Source organism: Lygodium microphyllum, chromosome 22, assembly GCF_053477565.2.
Source record: "Lygodium microphyllum isolate KBCC chromosome 22, Lygodium_microphyllum_v1.1.10, whole genome shotgun sequence".
Taxonomy (NCBI): domain Eukaryota; kingdom Viridiplantae; phylum Streptophyta; class Polypodiopsida; order Schizaeales; family Lygodiaceae; genus Lygodium; species Lygodium microphyllum.
In genome coordinates, this window is record NC_141156.1 from 63,895,158 (window position 1) to 63,907,737 (window position 12,580).

A 12,580-nucleotide genomic window follows, 5' to 3' on the forward strand; every position below is an offset into this window, starting at 1 on the left:
ACAAAGTCAAGACAGTTGATGGGAAACCCAAGTACAAGGCAAGGCTAGTTGCCAAAGGTTATGCACAAAATGAAGGAATTGACTTCCAAGAGGTCTTCTCACCTATTGTGAAGATGACCACTTTACGTGTGCTTTTTGCTCTTACTGCTGTTTTGGATTTAGAGCTGAATCAAATGGATGTAAAAACAGCTTTCTTGCATGGTGACATTGATGAGGAAATCTACATGAAATAGCTCGAGGGCTTTGTAATTCCTGGAAAAGAACAGATGGTGTGTAAGCTAAAATGCAGCTTGTATGGGCTGAAGCAAGCACCACGGTAGTGGTACAAAAAGTTTGATACTTTTATGCTATCTCATGAGTTTACAGGCAGCCATGCATATCATTGCTTGTACATGAAAAAGGATACAGATGGCAGCCCCATAATACTTGTTTTGTATGTGGATGATATGTTACTAGCTGGGAAAAGAAAGACTAGCTTGGATGCTCTCAAAAATCAGCTGAAATCAGCTTTCTCCATGAAAGATTTGGGGAATGCAGAGCATATTTTGGGCATGAGGATTCGTAGAGATAGAATGCAGAAATTGCTGTTTTTATCTTAAGAAAAGTACATTGGTAAGGTATTGGACAGATTTAACATGGCTGAAGCTAAGCCTTTTGGGGTACTCTTATCTCCTTATCTCAAGCTTAGCAAAGCTAACAGCACGAGAGATGACGTGGAAGGAAATGCTATGAAGGGAGTTCCTTATGCATCAGCTTGTGGCTCTCTTATGTATGCTATGGTTGCTACTCGTCCAGACATTGCTCATGAAGTGGGAGTTGTTAGTAGGTTTATGTCAAATCCTGGCAAAGCACATTGGGAGGCTGCCAAGTGTATTCTTCGATACCTTAAGGGTACTCAAAGAAAAAGTATTTGCAATGGGCAGGGTGCAATTAGTTTGCAGTGTTATTGTGATATTTGCATGGCAGGTGACTTGGACACTCGTAGGTCCTCTAGCGGGTATGTCTTTACAGTTGCTGGTGGGGCTGTTTCTTGGTGTTCCAGGTTGCAAAACATTGTTGCATTGAGTACCACTGAAGCTGAATACATATCAGTTACAGAAACTTCTAAGGAAGCTATATGGTTGAGTAGACTTGTAGATGATCTCGGCATGTCTATGGATACTGCAGTTTTGGGATGTGATAGCCAGAGTGCTGTGTATCGGGCTAAGAATGCCATGTATCATTGACGCACAAAGCATATAGATGTGCGATATCACTTCATCAAACAGATTTTGGAAGATGGTCAAATCACATTGACCAAGATTAAAACACAAGATATCCCTGCAGATGTTCTTACCAAAATTTTAAGCAGAGCTCAACACAAGCATTGCGTTCGACTAGTGGGAGTTGGTTAGCTAGAGGTTCATATCGGACCTTTAAGTGGGAGGTTGTTGGGATATAAAGGCTCGGTAACCTCCGTGTATATAGTACATGCACATTGTACATGTGAACGCACCCTTTACGTGCCCTAAGTATAAATACGTTTTATTCTTTGTGTACCAACACATTGTTGGTACACTCTTATCTTCTCGTACTTTCATTCTACACACACTCTCTCCAGTAGTCATACTCATACACTCTTGTTCGAACCCAAACCAACTGAGCTGTGGCCTGTTAGTCCAACATCAACCATTGTACTCCTGTCATAGTGGATTCCTATTTCCCGTTACATCTTGCATATTTGTCTCTTTCATTGATCTTGTGTCTTTCATTATTCCGCTACGTGTTTTGCTCTTCTAACATGGTATCAGATGTTTAGGTTGTATGAAGGACGTCTGGTTCGATTGAATGAGATTTCAACATGCGCTATCTTGGATTTTACTGTGTACTACTTGTACATATCTAATTGGGTATGTGAACTGCCTTGATCTGCATTTTTTTATCAGCACTTTTATTGGTTGAAGTGTGCGTGTCGCCATGTGTCAAACATATCTTCAAGTTGTACTACATTTGATGCTACTATGCTAAAGCCTTGGTGTTGGGGTTTAACGGCATTGATTTGTCGCTGTTGTTGATCATCTTGCCTCCATTGCCTGCATTCACTTGTCACTTGCCATCATTCTTGCTCACATCCACATGTTATGGCACTAGATTAACGTCCTATGGCAGCTATCATTATTGACTGCGCAATTTGTGTTGCCACTTGGCTGCATTTTGACCTTGTGATTTGTGTCCTGATGTTGACTTTGCTGGACTTTGCTTTCTGCATTTCGACATTGTTGCCGATTAACATTGATTGCATTTGTTGCGTGGTGTGCCTCCACATATATTGCCATTGCCCTATCTACCATTATCTAATACACAAGTACTCCTTGATTGCACCTGATCTATGTTTGCTGGGTTGATATTGTGGTTATGCTAGTTTGATCTGCCATAAGTGCAAAACTACCATTTTGGCCTATGTTTCCATGTGGGAAACATACTTTTCATTGGCGTTTGCCCTTGACCTTTCCATATTTGCATTGATAGTCTTTGCGTTTAATATTGTGGAGTTTGTTTAGACATGGTTCACATGTTTACATTGACATTGCATTGGTTGCATGCATATATATAATCACTTGTTATATGTAAGCATTCACACTCCATTTACTCCTCTCTCCTAATCGAGGTAATGTGCAAGTACTTTTCTTTCTCATTTCACTTCATTATAATTGTGTTGGTACCCTTGTGATTGAGAGAGAGATTTTTCGAACACATTTCATGGAGCTTTTGTTGCCTACGATGCTCATAAGTGCTTTTTAGAGAGTGTGTTGGATTGCTCCAACTTATGGAGAAGTCTCTACTTCCATCACGATGTGGCCGTTGTTGGAGTGAAGCAATGCGGAAACGATTGACCATGACAAAGAGTGAACAGAGAGAGGAGAGAGAGAGAAAAAGAGGCAGTGAAACACAGAAAATTTGCAGTGAAGAATGTTGTGTAAGGATGCAGAATTATACATGGGTGCAGAGAAATTATTTGCGTATGTCTCCACCTTGAGGATCTCGATCTCCGTCAGCCTTGAGAGCAATCTCCGTCACCAGTAGGCTGAAATCTGTTAGATACAATGTCCAAGACTGCTGGAAACTCAGCCTTATAAAGGCTGAAAATAATGCCTGAAAAATACCTGAAAAAATCAAGTCGGATGTATCTAAATTGCAGTCGGACAGTCCGACTGCTGCCACGTGGCATTGCTGATGTGGCACAAGGAATGACTCTCAACACCCCCTCTCAGATCCTGGACAAGGCAGCAGACGAAGGGATCTAGAATGTTGGTGAAGTAAAGCTTGGGGAACTGCCTTCATAAACAGATCTGCAAGATTGTCTTCAGTCTTACAATATTCCACATCAATGGTCGCATCTAGAAGTTTCTCCTTAATGAAGTGATACTGGATCTCTATGTGCTTCGTCCGAGCATGGAATACGGGATTCCGTGCCAAGGCAATGCAACTCTCATTGTCGCACTGCAAAATAGTAGGACGAGTCTGGGGGCAGCCAAGCTCCTCCAACAACTGCCGAAGCCACACAGTCTCAAATGTGGTAGAAGAAGCAGCCCAATACTCTATCTCAGTCGAAGATAGGGCTACCGTGGGCTGCTTCTTACTACTCCAAGATATAGCACTTGCACCCAAGGTGAAACAATAACCTATAGTAGATCGCCTGTGATCCACATCGCCAGCCCAATCTAAATCACTCCAACCTTCAAGAACAAGATCAGAATCACTTGTATCTGATGGATAGGAAATCCTGAGGTGGGAGGTCCCCCTCAAAAACTGAAGCTTCCTCTGAGCAACCTACCAATGTACCTGCTGAGGTGCACTCATGAACCCAACTAAGAGATCTACAACAAAACATAGATCAACCTGCGTATTGAGAAGCCAAATCAATGATCCAATTAGCTGACAGAAGCGGGTAGCATCCATCAAAGGAGAACCGGCGTGTGAAGTGGCCTTCCAGTTCGGATCCATAGGAGTAGAAATGGACCGACAATCCTCCATCTCAAAAGTAACCAAGAGCTCCTGTACATATTTCTACTGAGAGATGAAAATCCCCCTCTAAGACTGATAAATCTCGAGGCCCAAAAAGAAATGGAGAGGTCCTAAATCTGTCATCTTGAACTTCTAATGTAGGGATGCCTTCGTCTCTTCGACCTTCTGGGCGCGATCACTTGTGACAATCAAGTCATAAACATAACAAACAATACACGACCACCCTCGGAAGTGTGCACATAAAGTTGCAGATTGGCCCTAGAGCGCCGATATTCCAACTTGGCCTGGAGAAATGAATCAATCTTCTCGTTCCAAGCACGCGGAGCCTACTTTAGGCCATACAAGGCCTTCTTCAACCTGTAAATCTGCCAATCCGAGGAACCAAAGCCAGGAGACTGCTCTACATAGATCTCCTCCTTCAAATCACCATTCAAGAAGGCCGACTTTACATCCAACTGAAAGGTAGGCCATCTCCTATGACCAGCCAAGGCAAGAACAACACAAATAGTCGCCATGCGAGCAGTGGGGGAAAAGTTATAATGGAAATCAACACCTAGGCGTTGTGCAAAACCTTTAGCAACAAGGCGAGCCTTGTGCTTGTCCAAAGAGCCATCACTATGGTACTTAGTCTTGAAGAACCACGTTAACAACTCTTTCCTTGCGAGACATAACAAGGAAATTATTAACTAAACGCGAAATACACATGTTCTTTCACGGCCAATCAAGGATGCATTTCATAACTTCAACCTTTTAATGCTAGGCAATATGCGTTTTAGGCTTGTCACTTTGAAATGCACGACAAGGCAACATGCTACTAAACTCGTAAAATGGATAGGTAATTTACATTCATAACATTGGAAATGCAAATAACCCAATTTCATGTCATGCATTAATTCTAATAAATCGTTTGAGTAGGCAATTTTTCCCAAATGCATTTTAACTAGGCTAGGTGAATTAGATACATGCATAAGTGCTTCCTTTTCATGAGAGTTATTGTGCTCAATGCATTTCTTTTGTGTGGAATCAAAATCGTAAAACTTGGGGTTGTGGGCTCGGGGAGATGTCCACGTGTATGTTTGGGGAAGAACTTCCCGTGGGTGCGCCTTGCGTCTTCTTGGGAGCCATCATTGATGAATTGAACTCCGTGAATTGCTCTTGCTTCTACGCGTTCTCCGAACAGCCTCAAGATCTGCCTTCTCCCTCGTACGCAGGAAATTCCTCCACCGAAACGCGGTTTTGAAAGCAACCCGGGAAGGCTTATGGGAATGGGGCTTATGGGTACCAATCACCTTCTTATGAGAGGGATGAGGCACAAGAGACCAAGTGTCATTCCGCTCAATAGCCTCCAACTCAACTTCCATCACCTTTTGCCAATGATCAGACTGTAAAGCCTCCTTTACTGATGTAGGCTCTCTATCCAGCATAACACAAGACATCAAACAATAATTAGAGCAAACAAGCTCTGTAGAATGTTCGTAGTGCCTCCTTGACCTCTACGGTCCATCTTGCAGTTCCAACTCCCCTCAAGGACCCCCTCGATCCCTGAATCTCAGAGCATGTCATAGGCTCAACGAGGAGGCTGAATCTCACCTTGCGCTCTCCATCTCCTGAAGTTTTTGGAAGGTCCACCTGCAATGGGGAACCAATCAGTGGATCTGATGGCTGGGTAGTAGGCTCCTCATCCAAAGAAGAATCCTCAAGAGACACAGACTCGAGAGGAACAGTTGCTGGGGCCCAACTATCACCGGGATCTCCAAGTACAAGGTGATCCTCACCCCCCTTTGGGGCTAGAACCTCCACGAATCGAACACCACAGCTCATGTAGGCATTCCGCTTAACAGGATTATACAATCGGTAGCCTTGAGACTGTGAGCTATGTCCACAAACACTTGTCTTTTGGAAGCCGCTTCAAATGTCACGCTGTGTCTTCGGGATGTGAACATAAGCATCACACCCAAAAACCCTGAAATAAGAAACATCAGGCTTGGATCCAAAGTACGCCTCAAAAGGTGTTATACCAACAACAGCGGAAGTAGGAGAACGATTAAGGATGTGAACTGAAGTAGCCACAGCCTCAACCCATAGACATTGAGGTGTTTGACGATGCTCCATCATACTACGAGCCATTGCGATCACACTACGATTCTTCCGCTCCAAAATGCCATTCTCCTGAGGGGTGTTTGTATTGGCAAACTCCTGGTGTATGCCATGATTTGCACAAAACCGAGCAAACTCATTAGAAACAAATTCTCCTCCCTTATCCGACCATAAGGTCTTTAGCTTCCGCCCCGATCGGTTCTCCTCAAAGAGCAACCAATCCTTGAAGTTGGAGAAAGCTTCCGACTCCAGCTTCAACAAATAGGCCCATGTCATCCTGGAGTAATTATCTACAATGAGCATGAAATACAAACTCCCTCGAAGGGATTCCGTCCTCATCGGTCCACAAAGATCAGTGGAAACAAGCTCCAAGGGTGCTAAAGACCACCTCGAAGCCTTGCTGGGAACAACATCACAAGTTTGCTTCCCACGGATGCAGGATACACAAGGCTACTGACTCACCACGATATCTAGCAAACCTCGAACAAACGGCCTTCTGAAGGTTTTCATAATTGAGATGACCAAACCGAGCATGCCAAAGCATGAACTGTGTCACACACACATGGCTGTCCAGCCCCAGACACTGCTGCCACACCTGCTGCTGCTGCGTTTACTCCTGGCAGCTGGCAGCCCATCTTTATCATCAGGTCATCAGGTGACCTTTTGCTGCTACGTTTGGACCTCTTCTACACCCGGCGGCAGCTGGCAACTGCATCCGCAGCTTGCGTTTGATGTCATCTTCCTAGGCGATAGATTCCTCTATCAGTCGATAGCTTCTCCACACCAGGCGACAGCTGCCCACCCTCTTCGTCATCTGTCCAGCTTGTGTTTGGTGCTCTAGGTCCTCTTGAGACATGCATTTGCTGCATCCTCTCCATCCTACACTCTAACTGGTGGTCATATACTTGGGATCCGTCTCCAGTGGACGTCACTCTCCGACACACTGCTTTGCCCTTGAGTGTTTATACACTTTTTACATTCATTTGCAATATTCATTCATTTCAGAGTTGTGTTCTTCTTTCCCTTCTTCTGTTTGTGTTTGAGTTTCTATATTTGGGTTTTGAGTTTAGAGTTTAGGGTTTGAGTTTTACTTTTTGTGTTTGTGTCTATCTCTTTGTGTTTCTGTTGTGGTCGTACACTCTATGTTTCCTCAGTGCAAACCCTAGCAGTTTTCTTCACATGCTCAACCATATCCCCTCCAATAGTAAACTGATGCCCCACTTGGATCACCCAATGTTGTCTTGATGATCTAGGTGCAAGAGATTGCAGGTCTTGATACTGCTCAATTCACCACAATTAGGGAATGATCTCCTCAGCTCCAGAATGAATTCTTTCAGCCTTATCTCAGCCCAGGATGGTTGTCTGAGATTGAATGCAGCTTGAAATCGAGAGAGGGATATGAAAATGGCAGTTTTTACTTTCCTTGAAGTGGTGCAAAATTCTATGATGAATTTCCCTTATTTTAGTATTGTTAGCCTCCCTAAAGGTCCATTTTTTGGCTGCCCAACTTTAAAATTTATGAGCTGTCCAAACTTTGGCCCAAACTTAAAATCTTAAAGGCAAGTTTTGGGGGTTAAAAACCACTCTTTTGTCCCTTAGTTGAAAGTTTCATGGTCCTGCCCAACTTATGCAATGACATCATGCCTAGATCCAAGAGTAAATTTGCATGCTTGCAACACAAACTAATGTAGACCAATCTTGCTATTTTTAGTTCTTGTTGCCATTCATAGCGAATATGCATTTTTGGTCCTATAGTACTTATATATTTCAAATCAGAGCCTGCCTAGTCCAAAGAATTTGAGTTTGCTATTGTAGTTCTCTCTTTGATTCATTCTTGTAAGGAGCATTGTATCATATTCTTTTCTTAATTTGTGATATTGCAATTACATGACATAGGATCTGATATACTGCTTGTAGGTTCAACTTCTTTAAAAGCAAGTTCGTTCCTGCTTTACTTCCGAATTTCTTGCAGGAAGTCCACAAAAATATACTGTCAATATAGTAACCAAAGTCAAAAAACGTGGATAAGAAAAGCATCAGGTTTGGGCCTCTTTTGATATAAACCACAAATCATTTTGCCCAAGGGTTGTTATGGACCCAATCAAAGGTGCTCACAAGCTTTCAGTGTTTCTATTTTGAATCAGCTGCTGTAGGTACTATAAAGGAAGAGCAAGTTGAAAATAAAAGACTTACAGACTCATTGGTGACTGGTGATGCCATCCGACAACGTTTTTTGGACTTCTATGCAGCTCGAGGTCATAAGATTCTACCTAGTTCCTCACTAGTTCCAGAAGATCCCACAGTGCTCCTTACCATAGCTGGCATGCTTCAGTTTAAGCCCATTTTCCTTGGTCAGGTATGTATATTTAACAAAAAAATTTTGTTTCAGCAAGAGCGAAAGTTCCAAAAGCCTTACATGCTTATCATGCAAGAGGCATTTGATTTATCAAAGCAAGAGGCATTTGATTTATCAAAGTAGTGAAGTTTCTCTGGCTAAGTTAAAATTGTCCTATTTGTGAGTCTGTTCTGTTACCCTTTTCAGGTGCATTCAACTGATTGCAATATGTTTAACAGGTCCCTCCTCAAGTTCGACGGGCAACAACTTCACAGAAGTGTATAAGAACAAATGACATTGAAAATGTGGGGAGGACTGCTAGACATCATACTTTTTTTGAGATGCTTGGCAATTTCAGTTTCGGTGACTACTTTAAGCAGGATGCGATCAAGTGGGCATGGGAACTGGCAACAGAGGAGTAAGAACGTTGATTTTATCTTAAGGTCACAACAGGAAGTATCTCAAACACTAATGAGAAATCAATGGACTTACATACACTATAATATGTACAAATTCTGTATTTCAGATTCAAGTTGCCCATTGAACACTTATGGGTTAGTGTTTTTGAGGATGATGATGAGGCTTTGGTGATTTGGCGTGATGAGGTAAACCTTTGGCTGTATTATTTTCTTTCCTGCTTTTAGCTTAGTAACAAGGGGCTTGTACCAATCAGCTAAAATTTGGAGGGGAATCACATCTGCCATGCATGCACTATCCTTTCTACAGGGAAGATCCATTCATACGCTGTTCTTTATGTGGGGAAGACATCTCTTTTGGTCATTCTGATACTGGTCTCAACTAGTGAATACAACTAAAATCTTTGCCTTTATTATATTCTTTGTCTTATTGATGAGGTTATTTTCTGCTCCTTATTTGTTTTGGATGTCCCCTCTCTTTGTATACACACACAAATATTGTGTCATCTTACACACTCATTTTATATAGTTGATTCAAGTGGTTGCATGTAGTGTGGATGAGATATGCAACATGCTTTTATGCATTGCTAGTTTTGCTTTCCCTTTTCTGTTGCTGGAACTTCATGCTTTTATCATGGGTTGTGTGTGTGTGTGTGATTTGAGGGCTTTCCAAATCCTCATGGCTTGCTGTCCATTTCCATGGTCTGTTTCAAACAAAACGTTATGTTGTATTTTGCCATAATCTGTGCAGCTTGTGCCAAAACACAAGTCTTTGTGCCATCTGTCAAGATTAGACAAGCACAGGACTTCGCAGCAAAATGCAGCTGCCACAGCTAACTATCACTATCTGAAGAGTAAACACAGTGGTTTGCAGCATCTGGAGCACATGAGTTTCAGAGAGGGGATTCTAAGAATACCTATTTCTTATTTCTGGTAATTGTTGCCCTCCTAGGTCTGCTTATTCTACTACGGACATGCTTACCATTGCTGCTTGTTCATATAGGATCCTGTTGAGCCTCTTGGATTAAAGGAATTTGTGCAAAATAGGAAGTGATTGCTTTCTTTCTGGAGCCACTTATCTGTGCTGCTGCTATTGTTTGTTTGTGTGTGTGTGGGGTGTTACCCGTGCTTTCACTGTTTGTACCAAGACCATGCAAGTCTAGTCCATTACAGGGATCCAAGGAGAGAATGTGGGCTTAGAGCAAGAAGCAGGTCCCTCAAAGTTATGAAAGGCTAATGACTAGCAAGGAGATGAAGAATACCATGACCAATTTAAGTCTTGGTTGAGGACAAGCAGCTGATATCTTTACCCAATTAGCTAAGAATGCTTCTTTCACGTGTTTCTTAAAACTCCGCGAAGAAGGACAATAAGGGCAAGAAGAAGATATCATCCTCAAGAGTTTCTAGGAAGCAAGCTCCTAAGGAAGAGTGACCGCAGCCTTAGAATGCACCAAATATTGGTGACAAGAGAAAGCAACTCATGGTAGTGGGGCAAGATAAACGAATGCAAGGCCGTCTTTGGTAGTGCCAATCCATTGGTTTTTGGACAGCAAGGAATGCATTAATATGGGTTATCTAGAATTCTTTGGTGGTGGAACTATCTTCCATGCAATGGCCGGTCAAGGACCACATATTGGGATGTATGGTATGAATCCATATGGTATGCAACAACCAATGCTTGGAATGCAAAATGTATCTAGGTATGGCAAGTCGAATGCAGAATCCTATGTATAGCAACATTGGCATGATGCTTGGGGCGCAATGTGGCATGTATGGTAATGCATCTGCACTCCTTGGTGTGCACGGGGCTCAAGGAATGAATTCTGGTCATGCAAATGCTTTGTATGGTGCTGGTCATAATGCAAATGTAGCAAATGTGCCCTTTTTACAGCCATCAATTTATGATAATTTGATACCAAAGGGACCAACAACGGATATAATGAGGTAAAGGGGTGAAATTTGAGACCTTCAATGATGAGCAAGTTAGATTGAAAGCATTGACTTTCATTCAACAGTTTGATGCAGCCTTCTTTGGAGATAACTTCATCGAGTCCTCTAAGATCAGAAAGATAGGTGCATATTTGAAAGGGGATGCATTGCAGTGGTGGTCTACACCTTTGATGCAAGGTATAGCACCATGAATGTGGGTACAATTTAAGTGACTGTTTGCTTCTAATTGGTTGATAAGTATGATTGAAGTAGATATTATGGTTGTTTGGAATAAGTTGGATGCATCACAATGCAAAGATTTTAAGCAACACAATAAGAAGTTTTGGAAGGTATTGTTACTAGCCACTTTTTATCATGCTGTCCCTCCCTCGGAGCAAATTGAGAGGTATTGTTGTGGGATGCCCAAGCAAATTGGGGATTTTTGCATAAATACCATTGTGACTAGCATGTCACAACTCATTGAGATGGCATATGCAGCCAATGCTTTGTTGGAAGGGAAGTATTCAGACTTTAGGGATGAAGATGACAAGCTGTCCAAGAAAGTTTCCAAGGCTGAGAAAAGGGGTAGATCTGAAAATAGGGCTGAGAAGAGGCAAAAGCAGCAAAGAAGGATTTGGAAATTTGTGGCACAATGCAAAGGATTAATCGTTGTGAATACATGCTTTGTATGTGAACAAGAGAGGCCCTATGGTCCCAATAGGCGACGTGCTGAAAGAGCTGAAAATAAGGAAGATCCTAAAGGGAAAAAGCCCAAATTTTGACTGGATCAGTCCCTAATGTGGTGACAGATCAGGTTGATGATGATGCTACAGAAATTTGATCTTGTTTACGTTTGAATTTTCTCTCTACAAACATGGTTGTCTGTCTAGGCATTAGAGAGGATGAGATGGGTCCTAGGGGGGGAGATTGGTATGGCTTGCAAGGGAAATGTAGAACTTGTTAATCCCATCATTGGGTAACTTTGCCTACACATTTAGAATTATGCGGATAGCGAAGAGTTCGTCATAGTACCATTGGAAGGATGTGAGGCTATTCCAATCATTTTGAGTATCTGGAAGACTATATTCGGGGTTGGTATGACAAAGTTATGGTATATAGAGAGAAGGCTACCATATTTGCTACAACAATTGACAAGCCATTTCCAACTAGCAAGAGACCCTCCAAGAGTTGGTGACATGCCTTGAAGAGACTATAGCTGTAGAGGTGATAGTTGTTTTAAGGGTTGTTTCAGGCAGACAAACATCATATTTGGTGTGTTCCATCAATGGAGACAGCTTTCATGGCTATCTAGCCAGGGCATGAGTTGATTTCTTCCATTTTCTCACGATAGAAGTCTAGATTTTCTCTCTATTCATCATTCTCTCTCATTCTCTAGCCATTTCCCAACCTTGCTCCAAAGATCTCAGCACTCTAATCCCTAGAGGTTGAGAAATTGTATTTTTCTTTGCTGGTGTAAACCCAGGTTTGACAACAACCTTGGGAAGGTGCCAAGAGACTGAAGCCTTAAGACTTGAATTTTCAAGGCTGAGAATTAATTCTCAGTAAGATTCAAGTTAGGGACCAGCCAACATTCGAATTTGGGGCAAATTTCATTTTCATTTCCCAAGGAGTCGATGAAGGCCAATTGCTCGAGCGAATGAATTTGAAGATTTGCTGGACAGCAAGGGGCTTTTGGATTGCGAAGGGGATTGAAGGAATCCCACTGCATTCGACTTTGATTGCAATTAAAGATAAAGAAATACTAAAAGAGGCACTAGTTCTGGGGCCAATAGGGTAT

General features: G+C 42.3%; 1 protein-coding gene across 3 annotated transcripts in view; it reads left to right on the top strand.

Moving 5' to 3' along the window:
- EMB1030 (Alanyl-tRNA synthetase, class IIc) overlaps window positions 1-12,580 on the top strand; it is a 56,671-nt gene that overhangs the window by 13,115 nt on the left and 30,976 nt on the right. For all 3 annotated transcript variants that reach the window (XM_087663406.1, XM_087663404.1, XM_087663405.1), the window contains exons 4-7: window positions 8,020-8,142; window positions 8,247-8,458; window positions 8,677-8,855; window positions 8,964-9,042. In XM_087663406.1, coding sequence (XP_087519532.1) covers window positions 8,020-8,142; window positions 8,247-8,458; window positions 8,677-8,855; window positions 8,964-9,042 — 593 coding nt within the window. The remainder of the gene's footprint in view (window positions 1-8,019; window positions 8,143-8,246; window positions 8,459-8,676; window positions 8,856-8,963; window positions 9,043-12,580) is intronic.